The sequence below is a fragment of the Perna viridis genome, chromosome 7, assembly GCF_037379345.1.
Source record: "Perna viridis isolate PV_CMFRI_1.1 ecotype Kerala chromosome 7, ASM3737934v1, whole genome shotgun sequence".
NCBI classification, from domain to species: Eukaryota; Metazoa; Mollusca; class Bivalvia; order Mytilida; family Mytilidae; genus Perna; species Perna viridis.
The window spans coordinates 26,338,854-26,362,273 of NC_142451.1; the positions used below are offsets into that span (position 1 = coordinate 26,338,854).

At 31.5% G+C, this 23,420-nt stretch overlaps 1 protein-coding gene across 2 annotated transcripts; it reads left to right on the forward strand.

Annotated features, from left to right (window-relative positions):
• Positions 1 to 928: 928 nt before the first annotated feature.
• Positions 929 to 22,816, forward strand: LOC148612029 (serine hydroxymethyltransferase, mitochondrial-like). Of its 2 annotated transcripts, XM_088593129.1 has the most exons (13): positions 963 to 980; positions 1,855 to 1,877; positions 6,552 to 6,701; positions 7,835 to 7,914; positions 8,887 to 9,087; positions 10,993 to 11,074; positions 11,972 to 12,094; positions 12,805 to 12,944; positions 13,616 to 13,778; positions 16,141 to 16,240; positions 17,839 to 17,994; positions 18,434 to 18,541; positions 19,274 to 22,816. In XM_088593129.1, exons 4-13 carry the CDS (start codon positions 7,856 to 7,858, stop codon positions 19,399 to 19,401), a joined length of 1,260 nt encoding a protein of 419 aa, XP_088449255.1. In that variant the 5' UTR covers positions 963 to 980; positions 1,855 to 1,877; positions 6,552 to 6,701; positions 7,835 to 7,855; the 3' UTR covers positions 19,402 to 22,816. The 2 variants fall into 2 exon arrangements, with proteins under 2 accessions (XP_088449254.1, XP_088449255.1); XM_088593128.1 differs by lacking the exon at positions 1,855 to 1,877 and having other exon boundaries at positions 929 to 980.
• The last annotated feature ends 604 nt before the right edge of the window (positions 22,817 to 23,420 follow it).

Consider the following 23,420-nt stretch of genomic DNA (forward strand, 5'->3'; position numbering starts at 1 on the left):
GTGTACGTCAAGATATGAGGCTGACTTTACAGTGTCTGTAGTATCCTTTATCTCAAGTTCTTTGGGGTAGATGCGATGTATCAAATCCCCAAAATTAGGATTGTTTAAAGATAATACGTCCTCTATATAGCGGAAACTGAGATTAAAGGATCTAGCCAAATGATATTCTTTCTTTCGGATCAAATCAGCTATAAAGTCAGCCTCATGAGAGTGAAGGAATGGGTCAGCAAGTAAAGGAGCACAATTTGTTCCCATTGGAATGCCGACCGTTTGTTGAAAAACATGTCCACGTGACCACACTGGACAAATATGTTGTCGATTAAAAATTTTAGCATTTTGTAAACATCTGGGATTCTAATCATGCAATTGTCAATACTTTATTTAGCTATTTATTTGCCAACCAATTTGACACTTAATGCTATGCAAATTAGTGAATATAACATCACTAATAAGATTGGCGAACTCTCCTATTTACTTTTTTCCTTTGTATACGTGTTGTTTTTAGTCAAATTTCATGTTCTTTTATGTGTATGTGTGTCTGTTTCCCTAACTGTCTAGACTATAAATCAGTCGAATGCATTTTCATTTTTTATTTCTTGTCGAAGCTTGGTTCCCTTGATTACCCATTCAATAGAGAAATTGGCTAATAAACAGCCAAAATAGCATTGCCGTGTTCTATTATTATTTTTGTATGTAGTATTACGTATTAGGGACTGTTCTCCGGCTGCTCCAATAGATAGTCAGTAAATAATTCGTTTGCAAATTATCCTTTCTACCATTTCATTAGCATTAATTCTTATCTCCAAACCTGACACTACTAATATACAGACGAAAATTATTATTTTCAGGTTAAAACACATACCATGCAGTGCCCAGCGAAACTTTTTCTCCGGGTTCGGGCTTCTGTTGGAGATTGTGCTGAGTTTTACACACTCCTTAGGGTCAAAGTTGAAAAGATGTTGGCGAGGAAAATTTCAGTTGTAAGTTAATTTTTGAAATTACTTTGATTTGCGCATCTTTATAACTTGGCTAATACTTGATTTTGTTGAACTTATGCACATGAAAAGCGTTATTATTACTTCATTCTGTCAAAAAAATCAAGTAACTGTTGTTGGTATTTGCATGAATGGAACGAGGTCAAAGTGTGGAAATTTTCCCACGTCAAATAAAATATTTGGTCTAAATTTTACTGTTGCACTTCTCTTTTACCTACGTTCATTCTTATAATTCAAAGTCTGATGTTTTTTTATATGCGCTGTTGTGTCATATGATATCCAATTATTTCCTTGTATGAGAATGACGTTAAAGTGAGAAAAAAGGGGGGTGCCATTGATGTAACTTGCATCATGCATGTGTACAGTTATACAACAGTGAACACGTGTTGCACCATGTTGACTTGAACATTATAAGTTTTTTTCTCTGTACATGTATGAAAGTACTTTTCTGAAACTGCATTAAAAATTCTTTCTTTTCATCCTAAATCTGCTCAAATTGAACTATATAAATTTAGGATATGTTATGTAAATTTCATAATTTTATATCAAAGGAGAGAGTTTTAGGCCTAAAGTTCTAGGAATAATCAATTTGTGTAATTGCTAAAAAAATATGTTGGAGTATTTTTTGGGTATGTTAATTCTTGAAGCGAAATCACAGTTTTTACTTGGCTAATTCAGGTTTAATGAAAATCAATTGTCAACAGGTGTAGAAAACATCCCACAAGGTATATTTGTAATAATGAGTATAAATACACATGCTTAAATGTATTACTAATTTGATTTTATGCTACTTAGTTCATTTATATAGAAGAACTGTAATATACAATTGTGTATTGCTTTTGTTTTTTACCTTTTCAAGGTCAAAATTTGTGTACATAGACTGTAAGTAAAGTTTTTAACTCCTCCTTATAAATTCTAAGAAATAAATAGTGTTATTACATGTAAATAAGCTTTATCAATTGCATTTGGTAATGACACTCCAAGTTAAAAAACTTCATATACATGTATAGAAAAATAACTGTACAATAGACATTAAGTAATCTTTTTGGTATACATGTACATGTCTATGTATGCACATGAGCAATTAAATGAAATACTTGAAGATAAGTTTTCTTTAAATTGTAAGACAACTGATTTTTTTCCAAAAATTACATCATAGTCCTTTCCTTCAATATTCTCAACAACTAGCTTGAATACTAGGGGTCTGTATAGGATTTAACAAGCTGGAAACAAGAAAAGTACACATCATTTCTCTGGCCTGAATCAGTTTTTACTAGCCCTGGGCTTCAGGCTAGTAGCTAAGGACAAGCACTGACTTCAAATGTCAAACATTTGTTTAAAGCCAAAAAAAAATATGACTGTTTCGGGTTTCCCGACCGACCCTAATTTTTTTCTCCCAACCCTAATACATTTTTTCTCCAAAATTAACAAAATCGGTAATTTTCGCCAATTTCAGGTATAATATGGATCATTTCCGGTAAAACCTAAAGTGTATTTAAAACCAGGTCACAATAGCATTTGAATAGGAGACTAATGATGATGAGCACAATGGAAGCCTTGAGTATTGTGGCACTAAAATATAATAAATGCTGTCACCAAGAAAGCAAATCTCTTGTGTCAGCACTTCCAAATAGACTGATTGTACTTATGGAGCTTTTTGAGCTCTATCATGAAGAAGTTGACAGAAAAACATTTACAATAACTGTTGCCACTTATTTTACGGTAGCAGACATACATATGTACATCTATAACATACAGGTCAGACATTCTTCATACTCAAGGTTTAATAAAACAAATGAATGAAACATTTTGATGACACTTTATTCATATAAATATGCATTTTTCACTCTGTCTTTCAAAAAATACATCAATGAACAGAGAAATTTGTAACTTTTTAAAGTATATTTGGAGGTAATATTTAAAAATACAGTGTACTTATATTTTGTTTAAAATTCCTACAAAAAAAGTAAGTGTATTGTAATAAAAGACATGATTAATAGTTGTGTATGTTAAGAATTAAACTTTCTACTTAAAGCCATACACTCTCATGGCTTAAACATGATGCTATTTTACAAATATAGGCTCAACTTTAGTCGAGAAAAAATAAAATGAAAATGCCTACCTACATGTACCTACCCTATTTTTGGAAGGAATGTAACCCTAAACAGACATTTTTTTGGCCTAATGTACTGTAGCAATGGCTTCTTCTCTCAGATTAAAGATTTGAATAAATGTAACTGGACTAGCGGAGTACTCTTTTTACCTCTGTTGATAGAGCTAACTCAGCTTAGTTATATTGTTCATTTTTTTTCAAAACTTCTATCAATTATTTTGAGGAAAAATATGTGTTTTATACTGAAAAATGGAAACTAAAATATGTATTAATAGTATATTTGTATCAATTTAGTACTAAAAGCCACAAACATTTTTGGCTTTTAGTACCAAGACTTTCCTAAGTTGGGAAAATTTAACACCTTCTGGGAAGTGTAAAGGTAGAAACAAAATTGGGAAACTTTCACTAGGGGAAACAGCCTTATATGGCAGTAATAAAAGGCATACTTATATCACTGATGGCTAACACTGCCAGGGGTCCTGGGTTCAATACACATTTGTACTGTTAAGAGTTTCGTAGGGTGCATGGACAATTTTTTTGCATATTTGTGTTTTTGAGTGAAAGCACTTGTATGATCGAATTAAGGGGTAATCATTACACTCTCATTAAATGGTGGAGGCACGAGACCGCAATTAATTTTCAAGTGCATTTCAATATACACATTTGAGCAGATTAAAAAAATTCCACCGGCGCAAACTGAATAAAACTTCTCTGGCCTAAAGATATGTACAAACAGGATTTTTTATATAAATTGTAGAAAATTTTACCATCATTTTCTGAAATTAATACATATAATTCGGAGATGGGGTAAACATGACAAATGAACTGAGTTAAAAGTCCTAAATTTTAACCTTCTTCCACTGAACCAAATCACAACTTTTAGTCAGAATTGATTAATGAAAAAAAATCCCATGTAATTTTAACTTATTTTCTACCAATTAGAGGCAAAACTTCAGCAAATAAGTTTCCAGTAAAAATATGAAAAAATGTGGAAGGTACCTACTACCAAAGTTGGAACTATATTCGTATACAACGAAAACCAAGGGGAATTAATTGTGTTCTCGTACCTGGATTGGATGGTCCAATCACTGTCAATATTTAGAAAAAAAAATAGGTAGATTTATGCAGGCATTAAGTATGTATTTTACAGTTCAAGTTGAATAGTCTATTAAAGTCTCACCATATACATTCATATAAAACACGATAACAATAAGAGATAAAACATACAAATTGAAATGCATGAGCCATTCATTACAACATAATATGAAATGCAATAAAATTACATCAGTTATATTATATAACTTAAATCCTGTTACAATATCCATATTATGTATTTTAAAATATGACTTGATTACCTGTGATAACTGATAAAGCTTAAATAGCTTATATCCAATGAGGTCCCTTGTTTAAAAATACAAAAAATGAAATAATTTATGAATAAAACTCAGGTTATAGACATATAAATTAATTTGAGATAAATACTGTAATCTGATTGGTTAAAATAATTTTGTTGTATTAAATATTAGTTGTAATTGTAACAATAAAAATATACATACAACCAATTTTGCAATATGTCACATAAATCTTTTTACATTACTAAATCATTATTTCTCTATTTCTGGCATTTTCTTCTATAAATTTCTTAACTGCAGATTTAAATGTAGATTTGTTGATAATATTCTTTCTGGTCAGTGGGAAGTTGCTTTAATTATGTATAGCATTATAAGAAAGACTGTTGGTTGGAATGTTTAGAACAGAATAATTGATGTATGTTTGTTTGTTGGGGTTTAACGTCCGAGCAGCAATATTTCAGCTATATTCAGACGAGAGAATAATTGAAATTTGAAGCACTGTGAAAGTATTTGAACTATTGTTTGTGGGGTACCGATTTTCTTGGATGAGCCAGACCACGAAATTTAGTTCCCTATGAAAAGAAGGTTCTAATTGATGTGTATACTGAAAACCTCAAAACCACAAATTCAAGAATCCACAAACTTGTGTGTCTTCCCTATTTCATGAATATTGATATCTACAAATTAAAGTATTTTCTCAGTACTTATAATTAAACTCAAAATTTCCACAAAGATATATAGGAGTTTTACATTGAAAAATATTAAATACATGTAATTAATTAAGTCTTAGGTGGCTGACTCTATCGATTACATTTAATATATTTATTTTGTTTAAAAAAATCACAATCAATTTGATGTCTTTGATCAAGGCCAAGAATAAACCTCACAACTTGTAATTTTCGTACCCTCCCTTTCCCCACATACGTTGTATGTTACTCTATATTAATAAGTAATTAAATAGTGTGCTACAAAGTGAAAGACTACTTTGAAAAAAAAACTCTTTTTGACAGAGCACAGCAAATCCAATTTTGTCTGATATTGATACAGCATTCTTGCATGGAAATAGGGGTGTAACGATTTCACTTCTTCACAATCTGATACTTTTTCTGTTTCTTTGCCGGTGACACTTTCCGTATCACAATTTTTAAGACTGGTTTTTAATGTGATACATGTATTACATTCTAGTTTAAACTTTTGTAAAAAAAAAATACAATTGTGGCATACAGTGTAAAAGTTCTTCCTTGTTCTTATTAAACAAAAAATGCTGAGAGAAATGTACTATCTTTCTTATTGAAAGATCTCATTCCATTCTATCAATTTTTTGCTTAAGAATTTATGGAAGTTATACATGTAACCCCATGAGAAATTGAAGGTAAAGCCCTATGAAATTTCAAGGACTAATATTTAAAACCTTTTATCTGGATATTGATCTGATTACACTCCATTCACTTTTTGTGCTGCTCTGAAGGCTAATCAAGTGGTTGTCCCCAATCAAGGCTTGTTTTCCATTAACCGTAAAGAAAAAAACTTGCCCTAATTCTACTTCTGGTTTGTTTGGTTCATCAACTGAGACGAACCATTGGGTATGAACCAATAACGGAACAGGAATCTGTGGTTCAAGTGGCTACTAATGGTGATCAGACTTGGACTTCTACACATCCGCTTACTAATTTAAGAAGGTAACCGTAGGATAAGGGACATAACTCTTGAAACCAGTGATATGTTTGTATCATATTCAATTTCATGAAAGCCTATTAACCTTTTATTTGAACTGGAACGAAATCAGTCCTAGTTACTTTAATGCTTACATTGTACTTGAGGTTGATTTACCAATAAAATGCTGACTACAAACATTTCAAAGATTTGTTAAAGTTGTGTCCCTAACCCAACTCTACCTCCTTAAATACATATTAACTGCAAAATTCCAATGATGAAGGCTGCTATTAAACTTTGCTAACTTGTCATTAAAAAATAATTGAGTACAATCTGCTAAGATGGCTAATTCATGCTCCCTTGTGCATCTTGTTTATTTTTGATACATTTAGTTACATTGTACATGACACAGTGCCACATGTATTTGTTAAATTTCAGCTTTTCAGAAAGCCTCTTCCTTTGAGGAACAACCTTCGTTTATTGTGGACTGGAAATGAACCACTGGCAGAAGATGATCCAGAGATACTCCAAATTATCAAAAATGAAAAGAATCGTCAGATTAAAGGTCTTGAGCTCATAGCTTCAGAGGTAAGTTGTATGTGCTGTTAAAGGTTCAAACCACGATATACATGACTTGATTTGAAAGGCAATGGACTTTAAGTCACTTATCCTTTAAAGTAGGAAAAAAAATATATTAATATTTAATTACTTTTTTGCTAAAACTTTAAATGGTCCTGTAAGAAAAATATCTAACAATCTGATCTTTAATAGAAAGATATTGTACATATTTCAAATGTATGATGTTACATGCAGTGTTCTCCCCCAGGGCCATTTCAGCATCATGGCAATGTGATGATATTTTGATTTGACGTGATACTATCTGTACAGATTTTTCTATGGATAATGTTACAAATGTGATGCTACAATTTCAAAGGAAAAGTTCTCCTTTACCTGGATGCTATTTGGATTTTCTAGAGAAAACACTGACATGTTTTATATATAAAAAAGATGTAGTGCTCTTGTTTGTCAAGAACAGTAGACATTTTATTTAGTGCATTGGTCATGCATGATTTGTTTTAAGATTGATTTATTGGGGAAACCTTAAAACATCTAAGCTGTATGTTTTTTTCTGGTGATGATGAATTGTTTGGTTGAATTTGTCATTTTTTATGTTTCTGCTTGAATACCATTTGTAGGTTTTACATATTTTTTGTGCTAGCAATAAATGTTTAGAAATACATGTATTGCTTTGATTTTAAAATGCTCAATGCTGCATGAACATATTACATAACTGTTTAGAATACTGACAACATGTACATGTATGTAATGCATTTTAACTGATGTAAAATTAAAAAAATGTCCACCTTTCTTTTATAACTAAAACTGTAATTAGATAGGGTAGTTGGTAACTGTATTAGTAAGCACTTGTTACATACATGTACATGTATGTGGGTAATATACCTGTTTATTAAAGTATTTTGTCTAATGATTCTACATAAAAGGTCCCAGAAAGAAAACATTGAAAGATGTTTATTATTTTGTTCTGATAAAATGTTAATGATTTGCAGCAATGACAGATGTAGTGAGGTGAAAATGTCAACTCAGAAGAAAAGATTTTGGCCCTTAAAAACAATATTTAGAACACTGTATCATTATAACAGTACATACATGTATGATGTACTTGTATACATGTATTCAACTCATATGTATTTGTTATGTAGAATTTCACAAGTCGTGCAGTGATGGAAGTGCTTGGCTCTTGTCTGACCAATAAATACTCTGAGGGATATCCTGGAGCAAGGTTTATAACAATTTACATTAGATTGAATTTAAATTTAAGTTCACAATTCCTTTTGAAAACTACCATTCCAAGTCAGCTTACTGGTACTTATTGAGGAATATAATGATGTTTCTTCAATGTTTTCAATTATAAAATGATTTTAGTGAAAGAACTGTTGTATGATAGAATGTATCTTCTAGTTATTTGTCTTGTTTTACAGCTAGTTGAAATAGACCAATAGTTCCAATATCAGTACAAATTTAGGTATGCTATTGAGTAATTTAAATAGCTATTTAGATAGAAATCTGTCCTACATTATACCAATGTGTCCTACTTAACTACTGCAGAACACCTGTGTGATCTTTTGGATACTGTCTTTGTAGTTTGAATGGTTGTCATTGTTATGATGGTGGACCACAAATTTAAAGGTTAGTGTTATCATAATTGACAGCTATTCAAAATTAAAAGACAGTGTCCAGAAGATCATACAGTTGTTCAGTGGTAGTTAAGTAGAACACATTGGTATAATGTAAAGCAGATTTCTGCCTAGAGAGCTATTTAAATTACTCAATAAGCTAGCTAGATTTGTGTTGAAATTGGAACTGGTCTATTTCAACTAGTTGTAATATTAATGTAAGACAAACTCAACCTGATTTTTTTTTATTTTTTAACTCTTTTATTTCATGTGTTATGTGTAGTTGGGACCAAAAAATGACAGTTAATCTCAAATTCTTGTTCTGATTTGAACAATTTGAAAAAAAAAAATGTTTATTTAAAGATGAAAATATATTCTAATTACTAGTCTAAGATGTTCCCTTTCTATTTCTGTCCAAGATACTAAGGCAATATAGCAATAGAAAAGTTAAGTGTAAACTAAAGAAGAACTGGGAAAAGAATTACATTGTAGCTGAAATTATTGGTCTAAAACTTACTTGTACAATCTGCATCTGTGTGTATAAAATGTAACTGAACAAATCTTATCTCCCTTTCCAGATACTATGGTGGTAACATGTTTATTGATGACATAGAAACACTGTGCCAGAAGAGAGCTTTACAACTATTTAAGCTTGATCCAGAAAAATGGGGAGTCAATGTTCAGCCATACTCTGGTAGTCCTGCTAACTTTGAAGTGTTTACAGGTCTATTACAACCCCATGACAGAATTATGGGGTTAGATCTACCAGATGGTGGACAGTAAGTTTACATGCAAAATATAATACTGTTGATCTTGGTTTTTATACCCCTACCCACAAACAAAGTCTGGTGGTACATACGAATTACCTGTCTGTCTGTCCGTCTGTCCACATTTTTTGTAAATGCAACTTCTAAATCATACAAGGGATTTTGTTGCAATTTTATAGGTTGGTTAGGCATCATATGTAGATTTCCATGAAGAAATATAGTTAGTGTCAGGAGATTCCAAAGGGAGACAATTGAACTTACGGTAATGCAACAAGTACTACATTTAGCTGCAGTAGGGGTGGGGGTGGGGGTTGGGTACTTTCTTTGTGAGCTTTCTCTTGTACTTCTAGTTTTTGTGGGTATCAATTGTTTTGATTGATGGGAAAAAGGCAATTGTCAGGTACATAAATTTGTGTTTCATGGGTCAATATAATTAAAATGTATGAGAGATTATTCCTAATTTCCATTATAATTTTTGTTAAATTCACTTCGATGTTAATTTTACAGTATCATTTTATCTAAAAAAATATTGTTATTATATACCCCCACACAATAAGTGGGTGGTTTATAAAAATCCCCTTGTCAGTACATCATTCCATCCCTCCCCTATCTGATTATCATTGCAAATATCTTGGTTCCCAATAGATGGATTCATTTTAAATTTGGTTTGTGGCTTATATACATTTTTTGCATATGGGGCATACATTGGAAGCAATGTTTTGGTACTGTCTGATATCAACTGCTTGTACTAGTTGGCAAGAGGACATGTGCAACTTCGTATTTTTTTGGGTCAATTTATTTATGTCTTTCACAATACAAATATATAAAAGGTGTTCAATTAGATAGAAGTAATTTCTATTCTAGTCAAACTATTATATTCATGATACATCTGCTTGAGGATCAGGTTCCTTGTTTTCATTACCCTATTCTATTAGTAAAAAAATTCAGACACAATTGCTACTTTATTGTTATTGGAAAGTAGTAAGAGACAAGAAGTATGGCAAGCATTACTTTTATGGACACTTTAAGTGAAGGGAAGTTGAAAAAAATAGGAGGGATGAGCATTATTCTTGTGATCCATTTCTGGTTCATACTAACATTACGTAATTTCCACTACTGAATGGAGGGCAGTTAAATAAAACAGTAAAGACTTGAAGGGGTAACAGGATGTCTGTTGAGGTATCATGGCTTCTGCCATCATGACAGTGGAAAGATACAGTCAGGGATTGAACATCTAAGTAACTTTATTTAGAATAATGTTCATTTTATAGATGTAATTAAGCATTGGATTTTTACTTTCGTGGTTCCAGACTACCTATTAATGTACAAAATTGGTTTCCAATTAATAATGAAACCACAAAAGTCTATCAAATGGTCTGTCAATGACATCAGCAACAGATTATAGAAGTAAAGCAAATGCATATATGGTATATGTAGACAGCCAATACATGGAAGGTGTTATAATATGTACATGTACACATCACATCATATCTAATGCATGGTTTAGGTACATGGACATGTACACATCACATCACATCACAGCTCATACATGGTATAGGATCATGTACATGTACACATCGTAGCTCTCACATGGTAGATATATATACATGTACACATCATAGCTCACACATGGTAGATATATATACATGTACACATCGTAGCTCACACATGGTAGATTTATGTACATGTACACATAGCTCACACATGGTAGGTATATGTACATGTACACATCATAGCTCACACATGGTAGGTATATGTACATGTGCACACCACAGCTCACACATAGTAGATATATATACATGTACATATTTTAGCTCACACATGGTAGGTATATGTACATGTACACACCACTGCTCATACATGTATGGTACATGTACATATCACAGATAATATAGGATATTTGTATTTAAATTTCAGTTTAACTCATGGATTTATGACAGACGCCAAAAGAATATCTGCCACATCTATTTATTTTGAATCAATGCCATACAGAATAAATGTAAGTGTTTTTTATAAGGTTTCATCAAGTTAATTTGTAGATTCTCATCCCCACCCGCCCCTACTCAAAAGGACTCTCCCCAATTTTTTTTGTTTTTGATTTTTTTACTGTGGTTCAAATTTCCGGATTTCTTTTCTGTCCATAACTGTCACGACAAGTATATGTTTACAGAATATTTTGATATTTTTCGGCAGATCTCAGGATGATTTTTGTTGTTAGTTGCATTATAAGGACAATTAAAGAAATAAAGCCCTGGTATAGCACAAACATAACCGAAAGTACACATTTCCAGGAGTTCTTCAATGAATATGTCAGTGGGAATGAGATTTTGCAAAAAAAATAAAATAAAATAAAATCCTCCCACCCGCCCCATTTTTTTTAGTTGCTGGTGGATGAGAATTTACAACTTAACTTGTGGCCTAATTGAATTGAAAAATAGTGTAGTAATTTATATTTGAAATTTCCATACAATTTTAAATGTAGAATAAATGTGTGTGTAAAGATTTTTTTTGATTAAAGGTTTTAGTATTTATTAAATACTTGGCTAGTACTGTGTATAACAGTGTATTTGGCATTTACTCAGATACTTATCATGCGAAAATGAATAGTACTGTTTGGGTAGTTACTATTTTTTGCTAATTAGAAAACCTTACAAAAACTATGTATTCTGTTTTAAGACTGGGTTAATTGATTATAAAGCTATGAGGGCCACTGCAAGAATATTCCGTCCAAAGATCCTCATTGCTGGAACAACTGCTTACAAAAACTATGTATTCGTTTTTAGCCAAAGACTGGGTCAATTGATTATGAAGCTATGAGGTCCTCTGCAAGATTATTCCATCCAAAGATCCTCATTGCTGGAACAACTGCTTACAAAAACTATGTATTCTTTTTTAGCCAAAGACTGGGTTAATTGATTATGAAGCTATGAGGTCCTCTGCAAGATTATTCCGACCAAAGATCCTCATTGCTGGAACAACTGCTTACTCTAGGTTACTGGACTACAAGACATACAGAGAGGTAAAATATACAAGAAGGAATGGAGAAAGGGAAACATCTTAATGTCTATTTAAATTTTTTAGGCCAAACAAAATAATTGTCTTGTTTCATGTTTACTAGGAAGAACACGAATAGGGTATATAGGTAGGGAAATTATTATTTTATTTCTCAAAAATAATTTACATTGAGTTAATGTGGAAACAGTCTAGACATTAACAATGCTTGAGCCAAAATTGCCATAAAATCTTTAGGGTAGGCACAAAAAATGAATAAGGTAGGGTAGCAGGAAACAGACATAATATTTTTTTTACCTGTCTTGTAACGTGAGAACAAATTTATATGTTTATCTAGTCACTCATTGGTTGGTGACTTACTCTGAACTTTGGTCATGTAATGTGACTAGCATGTGCAAATTTTAGTAATTTGGAAGATTTTTTGTTACTTGGTATTAATTTTAGTGGTTTTTGCCTTTCCCGTTGAAATGTGAAATTTCCATTACTAATTATAGAGATGCTCCTGAAATCTCCATGAACTAACGAATTTCAACAAATCTAAAAAAAACTTGCATCCTGGACAAATGTATTTTTACAGTATGTAAGACTTGGAAGTGGTGTTAATCGTGCTCCATTAAAAAATTGAAAATTACATATTTGACAGAACCTGTAGGTTATCAGTTTTACGATAATTTGATTGTCTCCCTTATCTAACGGATTGTAATTATTGTTTTGTAGATTTGTGACGAAGTCAAAGCAGTGATGTTAGCTGATATGTCACATATATCAGGACTTGTAGCTGCTGGTATCATTCCAAGTCCATTTGATTATTCTGATATAGTTACCACCACTACTCACAAAACACTTAGGGGACCAAGGTATAATTAAATTAAATAAGCCAGGAAATGTTTTGTGAAGACTGTCTTTGTTGTATTTGTTCTTAAGGTAGATTTTTTGAAAATAAATATTCATAGAATTTATTGACCAAGGTATTATTACATTTATGTATAGCAGATTAAGAAATTACCTGACTGTGAATCAAGTCTTACAAACATTGCCAACTAAAGTATGAATACACTAAATATGGTACCAATTAAGTACCACTCCACTTAAGAGTTATGCAAAATGTGATTCATGGTTAGAAAGCTTACATATTTTTATTTTTGATATTTCGTTTAAATTTTTATAGTGAACAGAAATTAACATGTGGCTTTTCATATAACACTTGTTCGTAGGAGGTGAAAATTATATAGAATGTACTGTTGACTCCAAATTTAAGGGAGATAACTCTGTAAGTGATACTAAAATACAATAGAAACTATTGTATTCTCAAAGTGGATTATCTCCTATGGGCAGACAGATTGGAATTAAAATGTCTTTTGATCGCCTTACCATTTATTTTTGCATAGATCTGGAATGATGTTCTACCATAAAGATGTGAAATGTCTTTTGATAACCTTACCATTCATTTTTGCATAGATCTGGAATGATTTTCTACCATAAAGGTGTGAAATGTCTTTTGATAACCTTACCATTTATTTATGCATAGGTCTGGAATGATTTTCTACCGTAAAGGTGTTAAAGGTGTTGATAAGAAAGGGAAGGAGATAATGTATGACTATGAGAGACGTATCAACAGTGGTGTGTTCCCTGCCTTACAAGGAGGTCCACATCAACACCAGATAGGAGCTGTAGCTGTTGCTCTTAGACAGGTTCAATTTTCTCTTTCTTGTTTTTCAACCTCGTGCAAAGCAGTTGGTATATATTGATCAAGCTGTCAAGCCATTTGTCCATTTGTTCATTTGTTTGTCTGTCTGTCCCAAGTTCCCATTCACAACTCATTAAAAAAATGGAATTTGATGAAACTTATAAACTGTTCATCACATGATGACATTGCACACCTTTTTTGTTTGAACTCCATCTTTATCATCTTTTGGATTTCTATTTGGTTTGTGGAGAAGGGGAGTGGAAAATATTTCCTACCAGTATTCTTGTTTTTATTTTAGTCCTTTTTTACTTATGTAGGAGTCTTGGTTGAGCATTTACATTGTTTGATTATATCTTGTACTTAATTATAAAATGAAAGTAAGTTGATGTGACACAGACACCCTTTTTGCCAACTTTTTCAAAAATATATGACATGCATTTCATAATTCATAGTTTTTTTATACCTAGAACATGTATGCACTATAACGAGGGACCTCATTTTTAGCTCACCCGGCCAAAGGCTATTGCCATCACTTGGCATCCGTCGTCGTCATCCGTTAACAATTTTTAAAAAATCTTCTCCTCTGACACTACTGAGAGGAATTATATAATACTTTGCACAGACGTTCCTTAGGATATCTTGCACAAAGTGTTTGTTTAGATTTTGATCTGTCAAAAAACATGGCTGCCGTTACTAAAAATAGAACATAGGGATCAGATTGTAGTTTTTTGCATATATCTCCAAAAGCGTTAGGTTTAGCCAATTTCAGACAAAGTAAAAGTGTTCAGCATAATGAGATCTATCTGTGTTCAAATTTTCATTGTAATCTGTTTAGCCATTTAGAAGTTATTGCCCTTTTTCGTTGTTTTTTTTTTGCTATTTTTGATGTTATTTCTTTCAAAAATCTTATCTGACACTATTTGACCAACTGCAACCAAACTTTGTATGAATATCTTTTGGGTATCTTGCACAAAAGTTATGTTCAGATTTTTGATCCATCAAAAAACATAGCCACCATTACTAAAAATAGAACATAGGGGTCAGACTGTAGATTTTCGATTATATATCTCCAAAACCATTAGGTTTAGCCAAATCTGACTGCGGGTAAAAGTGTTCAGCATGATGAAATCTATCTGTGGTAAAATTTTCATTTTTATCTGTTAAGCCATGTATTGATCCTTGTAAGTCCTACCAAAGTCTTCTTGGGTAAAAATTATTAGTAAACTTCTTGTTAAATTTATTGCCTTTGAAAGACAAAATTTAACCAGGTGAGTGATTCAGACTCATGGGAGCTTCTTGTTTAGCTACCTGGCCAACAGCCATGTGAGCTATTGCCATTACTTTGTGTCTTTGCCATCGTCAATCTTAACAATTTTTCAAAACGGTTTTCCTCTGACACTACTTACCCAATAAGAACCAAACTTAATATGCATGTTCCGTTTGGTGTCCTGCATAGAACTGAATTGGGGATTTTTTATCCATTGGAAAACATGGCCACAATTACTAAAAATAGAACATATGGGTCAGAAAGAATTTTTTCTCATACATCTCCAAAACCGTTAGGTTTAACAAAATTCTGACTTGGGGTAAAATTGTTCAGCTTGTTGAGGTCTATCTGATCTATTTTATCATGTACCGTAAATTTGTTAAGCTCTTTTGGAGTTATTGCCCGTTTTCAATGGTTTTTTTTTGGCTATGTTATTACATGTACTCTAAAAAAAATCTTCTTTGAAACTACTTGACCAGTTTGAACCAAACTTGGTATGAAATTTTTCTCATATATCTCCAAAACTGTAAGGTTTAGCCAAATTCTTTCAGCTGCTGAATGGATCCTTATTATAAGGCCTACAGGAGACTGCAGGGATTAAAGTTGTCAGACAAGTTCTTGTTAGTGCCCTTGAAAGGTGATAAATAATGTTTTTTTACAGGTTTAGGCAATACCTTGGAAACAATGATAGGTAGAAAGAAACTTTCCATTGCTGAAATGATCCTAATGAGAAGGCTACATGGGATCATAGTTGTTGGTCAATATTGCCCATGAAAGGAGAAAAATTATGTTTTTGCAGTTTTCAGCCCATTTCTTGAAAACCATAGTAAATATAAAAAATCTTTCAGTGGATGAAATAATAGTTATTTTAAGTCATACCAAAGTCTGAGTCAAAATTGTCAGACAACACGCTTGTTATTGCCCTTGAAAGGCGAAACATGTACAGGTGAGCAATGCAGACTCCTGGGAGCCTCTTGTTCATTAATTAAAATGCATTTACACAAAACACTAAAAACCCAGAATAACCACCAATTTGTTTTGGTTGTTTGGAAAAATTTGAAAGAGCAGTAAGATCCTGTATGTAGAACGTCTTTTCTAGGCCATGAGTCCTGAGTTTGTTGACTACCAGAAACAAGTGGTTAAGAATGCCCAAGTTATGGCTGAAGAACTACTTAAAAAAGGCTATGATGTTGTCTCAGGTGGGTTGTGACATCTTATGTAAACTTGGCAAATTAAGGTTTTCTTTAAATCTTGTTCATATTATCACCCAAGTTCAATCAAAATATAAGAACACATTTTTTCTTCTTGTTTACCAAGGAAACTATGGTTTACCATTCTGTTCATCTGTCTGTTAATAATAAAACTCTTTGACCAATTTTTTTTTTTTTTAGGTGGGGAGGGATACAATGTAAGCATGAAAGGAATCTCCTTCTAGTTTTAATTTTTTTTATCATGGTTTGGTTTACAAGTTTTAATACCTAACAAGAGGAGAATAATTGAATAATTCATTATAAAGATTGAATAACCAAAATGTGATCACGAGTGCCATAGAACACCTAGATTAAATGAGTGTGCAGAACTTGTTCACCAGTTAAATCTGATTGCGTTCTTGGTACATGTTATATTTTGGTTATTCACTCTTTCCTATTAAGTAGCACTCCAGCTAAGGATCATGCAAAATGTGATTCATGGGTAAAAAGCCTACATATTTTTATTTTTGATGTTTTGTTTAAAATGCCATAGTTAACAGAAATAAACATGTGGTTTTTCATATAACCTGTGCTCTTAGGAAATAAAAATTCTGTAAATGGCACTCAAATACAATATAATCTATTGTATTTTCAATGTCGATTATCTAAGAGCAGGCATATTTGAATGAATAATTACACATTTCATAGTATAGACCCATAAAACAACTTAATTACAACAATAAAAATATGTAGCCTTTTTGGGATGCATCACATTTTTCTGATTTTGCATGATTCTTACAGATACTTAATTATTCTATTTATTGTATAGATTTTTGCCATTATTTGTTGCTATTTTCAAGGTAAATTTTTAATTCTGTGAATAGCAGATTGATATTTATGTTGTGACGTTTTATGACATTTTGGCTGGAGAAAGTCTGACAGTGTAATTACTGAATTTATTAACGAAAAATTTTGTACATAGAACATTCAGTAAATCACTACTATCTATATAATAATGGGCATATATTGGTAAATTAATTTGACCATTCTTCTTCCTCCCTTGATGCCATAAAATATCAGTAATTTCCAAATGACATCGATGATAATAAATCCTGTTTTGAACATCTCAGAAGCGTCTCATCTCACCCTATTAAGCTCACTGTGATATTTTTGTCTTAACTTTATAATTTGATATGCTTTTATTGAGCATTTTTCTATATGATAGTTTTCAAATATAAATAGAAAAATCAATATAAACAAGAGTTGTATAGGATTGGTGCATATGTAGCAAAGTTTTACTTGCAAAAACTGAAAAACTGCTGTAGGAAGATTTCTGGTTTGATCAGCAGAAATAGAACTAGCTCCTATGCTCATACTGTGGAGGTACTTTAATTCGTGGAAACCAATTTTCGTGGATTGGGAAAGAAACACAAGTTTGTGAATTCTTAAATTCGTGGTCATGAGGTTTTCAGTATACGCATCAATGAGATTCTCCTTTTCATTGGGAACCAAATTTCGTGGTTTGGCCTACCCACAAAACAATGAATATTGGTACCTTACAAACAACGGTACTTTCACAGTATATAAGATATGTGTCGTCTTTGTAGGTGGCACTGACAATCATCTAGTACTGGTAGATCTGAGGCCAAAAGGAACTGATGGTGTCAGGGTTGACAGAATCTTAGAATTGGTTGAGATCTCTGTCAATAAGAACACATGTGCTGGAGACAAAAGTGCAGTGACACCAGGTGGACTACGTCTAGGTGAGCAATCAAAATATTTTGATTTCCATATGTTTTTTTTACTCCAATTTATGTGAAATCAAAATAAAACTGCATATGGTATACTAATATTAAAGAAACTAAGCCTCAAAAGAACGTGTCTAGTGTAGTACTTGAATAAAAAATTAGAAAATGTGTACTCCCATTCATCGAGTGGATGGTACAATTGAATCACCTTGTCTATCCAGCATTTGGTCTGTCTGTCAGAATTTTATCTTAATTTCCTCAGCTCCCAGTAATTGGAATGGTTTCAAATTTGATGTTTGGCTTTTAATAGATAAGGTTTTATTGTTAGTGTTTTTGGGTGATGTCCAATTTTATCTTCCTATAAAAATTTTGGTTTGCCTAGCACGACAATGTGTACCATTTCCTGTTCGTGTTCATGGTTTAAAATACTTATTATATAGAATTTTGTGAACAGGTGCTCCATCACTGACATCTCGAGGACTAAAGGAAGATGATTTTAGGAAAGTTATGGATTTCCTTGACCAGGGTGTTAGTATATGTCTGGAAGCTCAGAAACAGACCAGTAAGTTTAAAACAATTAATTTTAATGTATTTATTTTAAGATTTCAGGTTTTCTGGATTTTTGTTTGGGATATTAATTTTAAATGATTTTCAAAGAACAATTAGTGTTTCATTGTGTGTCAAAATTTCTTTATTTTTATTTTCACACTAGTCTGAAAAGAAGCAAATACTGATAAATCACAAAAGATATTAAGTTTAGCGTATGAATTATATTTTCTGACATTCTGCTACTACCATTTGTTTCTGTTTTATTTACCAATCTAAACATTTGCAGATATTTTTAAACAGATTTTGTTTACATTTTTTTCTCCTCCACTTTTTGTAAAATTATGGGTGATGGACAACAATCTCATTAAAATTTGACATCTTTCCTGATGTTTATTTACAAGCCTGAAGACTTTGAATTGGTTATATATATATATATATATTTTTATAGTATACATGTACATGTACCTCAGATTTACCAAAATCTGCTTTTCAGATGTCCTTCTCTAATCATGCCTGTTGGTGAAGTTCATATTAATGTTAAATATATAAGTTTTGTAATTATTTAAATTTTTCAAGAAATAGCTGATAAATGGAAAATAACAAGAAAGATCTTACATGACAATATTTGCAATTGACATGAATAGCTTTTAAGTGATATGTAAATTGTTGAGTCAATACCACCCATGTAAAAGCATGCATTCACCACTTAAAATATTGTTAACAACAACATCTTTTTTATTTCTAGAAACCTTGAAAGAATTCAAAGAGTTTGTTGTGAAAGATGCTGGCATCAAGAAACAATTAGGGGATCTCAGGGCTCAAGTTGAACAGTTTGCTGGAGGTTTTCCAATGCCTGGTCTTTCTGAAACATAACTTGACCTTAACTTAAGACTTTAACTATCGAGCATTAAATGGTCAGGGAAGGGACAAAGAACTGTACAAATTGGCACACAGGCTGAAATAATCAGTTTTAATTATGTCTACACTATAATTAGGGTTTTATGTGCTCACTTCTTTGTGAAAATTGAAACTTTTGTGATTCATTCAGTTTTCATGTGTGTACATTGGACAATACTTGATTTTAAACGCAAGTGAATAACTGGCAAGTTGACCTTGCCTTTAATTTTTTGTACTAACCGATGTAATGCCAAAAGTGTAAGAAATCTTTCTTTAAGGAGGTAGACCTATGGTAAGGGATGTAACTCTTTAAATCAGTGATATATTTGTATCATCTTCAATTCACCAAAGCCTTTCAAGCTTTCATTTGAAGCTGAATAAAATCAATCCAAGTTAATTAGATGCTTACTTAATATTGATGTGAAATACTCAATGCAAACGTTCCAATGATTTTTATGAGTTATGTCCCTTACCCTAGGTCTACCTCCTTAATTTACAATTTAATATATGAAGGTGTACCTTTGATCCAATTTGCAAATTCTAGTCAAGGAAGAGATTTTTTTTTCAGAAACGGAGACTAAGAACTTGTTTTCATTTGTTACACTAGTTTTATAAGTAGCTCTGATTATTGTTAGTATCAAAAGTTTTATAGTGTATTGATTATAATCAGGTTATGTATTAAATGTGTGCCAAAACCAAGTTGTGTAATTAATGCTACGAAATATACACATTTATACATTGTAAGGCCAATTGAAAAAAATGTATGTTTAGGGTTTCCCTGTTTTATGGCCATTTTGGCTGAAGCATCAATGAACTGTAGATTTCTCCCCCATTCACTGAAGTTTAATAAATATTGTTAAAAGAAAAGAGAAATCCTTAGCGACTTACCCGTTTTTTTAAGGTATGAAATTCTAAATAGACGTTTTCCTTTTGGCCTTATGAAATTTCCCATCTAAGAATATATTCCTCTTAAGTTTGTACCAGGTAATAATTTTTTTTTGTTTTTGACATTTTGGTTTTACAATTGTTAAGGTTTGCATAGTTTTGTTGATAATGTGTTTGTATTTAATGTCATCAAATGGTTTTCCAGTTCATCATGGAAAAAAAGTTTTTTTTTTAATGCGAGATGTTTTTATTTTTAAATTCTGTGTCATTTCATACTTTTGAAAATTCTAACTCATCTACATATCAGCTATATTCACCAGTGAAAACAAAATACCATTGGACCAACAGACATGTCTGATAAAATTCCTTCGGTCTTTTAAAAGTGTTGTTTTTTTTTTAGTTGCCCAAATAGAAGAAAAGTTCAAAATGTGAGATTGGGTCTGGTAATCTCTTAGCAATTCTATATATACTGTATTCCCATCTGTATTGTTTTGGATACAAACACGGTTTAATAGTGGCATTAGGAATTAAGTTTTGTTTTACCATTTAGATTACATCTTAAATCTTTTTTGTTTTAAGAACTAACTTTATTTAAGTAGAGACATTTTTAATTTTGTTGAAAATGTTTGGGTACTTTAATAAAAAATGAAAGTATTTAATTTCTGAGGATACAAAGGATTGTCATATTCTTACAGCAAATATTGTAGTAAACTTCATGAAATAGAGTTAGTTGGTCTTCCCTTGATTGTATGACCATTATCTGATGAAATATCTTAGGTAGTTAACTTGGGGAATTGACTAGAAGATTTAAATTTTCTATCAAACATCAATTTAAATACTTATGAAATGATAGAAATTCAAGTCTCCTTTTTGATTGTCCAGTAAACTACCTTAGACGTGATTGTCATTCAATCAAGGAAACACCAACTCTTCTCTGTGAAGTTAACTGTATTACTGGCTGTAAAATTTATCTTGCAATGAATTGACAGAATATTTTGCTTATTACTTCTTAAGGTGTGTATTTTACTGCCAGTTTTCAGAGCCAAGTATTTCTTAAGGTTTTTGTATAATAATTAGTTTAATTTTGGGGTGAATGGTATTTCTATTATTCTTTGTATATTCATTCTTTTTAGTATAGTTTCTTGTTTTTATATGTAGCTCAGAACTGGATTGATCTCAAGTATTATCTGTTTTAGATCTTAACTATTAATGTTTTTGAGAGTAAAAAATATAAGAATGGAATCGGTAGACTGACCATTTTTACCTAGAAGTTGATTTGGCATTAATTTCTGGTCTTTTTTTAAAATGCATCATTTGATAGTACAATATATCTGTGTCATAGTTGTATTGTTTCAAAGTTTATTCAATAGCTTTTCTGAAATATTGTAATGAATCTCAATTTTGGTCATTTACAAATAATTTGTTTATAATTAGTCAATATAAAGTCATTTTAAGTTACAGTTTACATGGTTTTTTGTTTACATTTGTAATTTTGCCTGGAAATCTGTATTTTTAGTTTTTTCTTTTCATTTAATTTTTTTACTGTCTAAATTACTTGGCTTACTTTTACTTTCAATGTTGATTCACGTTAACAATCATAGTAATAGAAACCAAATGAAATTTCTTATCAGCACATTTTATTTTGAACCCAAAGCTCCACATTAAAAAAAAAATGGATGTGTATTACTAAAATTAAATGTTTTACCTCCGCTAAACTAACTGTTTTTCTAGGCTTGATTTATTTCTATGGCATTTGTGAAAGATCTGTTTTTTTGTTGATTTTTTTTAATGCATTTTATTTTTTCTTATGTTAGCATATTACAATTGAGATTAGAAAACATTTGGCTTGAAATATTCATTGCTTAGGTTGGTCTGTGATGACGAATGACTTATTAGTTCCTGTGACACGAAGCATAATTTTGTCCATTGCTAAGAACATACATGTTGGTCTCTATCTGTTTACAATGATGAATGATTTTGGATGCCAGTCTTTTTAAGAATCGGGCAGTTGATGAAACATAGTATGGAAAAATCCACCATTTTGAAAGTTTAATTCGACTACGCAAGATCAGAATCAAGAAAAAAAGATAAGAATTTCCATGTCATTTTGGTATATTGAGTTATAATTTGATTGAAATGCAGTGAAAATGAAAATTTCAAGGGCAGATTACTCTGTCAATAACCTTATTTTTCTAACATTCTATTGAAAAATTTCTGAACAAAACCAGAGATGCAGAGATCAAATAACTGTCTTTTCAAATAGAGAAAGCATCCTTGAGTGAAATTATATTTTCAGATCGGTGGGATGTTGACATGCATGTTTCTGATTTTTCCAATTTTGCCTGATTCTTACAAATACTTACACTTAATTTGTTTTGCATTACTTGAAAACTGATGATTACTATCACTATCCTACAAGTAATTTTTTTGTTTGGTGATGTTTAGTTTGATTCTTTTTTTTTTTGAGTTTCCACTGTATTGAAAAATAAAGCTATGCCAAATTACATTAACTTGTTATGGTTTTTTATCTTGTGCAAGTACAGGTAAACCTGTCCTAAATAAACTGTGAAGACCTGCCTGAACCAGGTGCTTTTTTGAACAATTCTTATAAATTTAGGTTCAATAAAAGCGAAGAAGACTTTGTTCAGTTTTTCGTATATTTATCTGGATGCATCATTCAATGTTCAATACATGATCTCATATAGGGTCTGTTAGTCTCATTCTAGTTTCATTTTCCTTACAGGAATTTAGATGTAGAATGTATTGAAATCCGAAGACCGATCTGCATTTTATTGTTTACTTCCGGGATCTTGAAACACTGTATTACAATGCAAACTCTGCTATTTTCCGCTTTTCTTAACACTATTATCATGTGGAAATAGATATTTGTCATTTTTATTGGTATTTTTACATGAAAATACTGGTATGTTTTGCTTTTATATACTGAATCCAACCCTCTGAAAATGACAAATCTCTAAGCATTTGAATGGTAGACAAGGACCCATTCTTGTGAAACCACGGAGTCACATGACAAGACTTACAAACTATACAGAAACAATGTAACAATGACTGTTAAGTTAAAAGGCAGAAAATAACATTACTAATTTTAC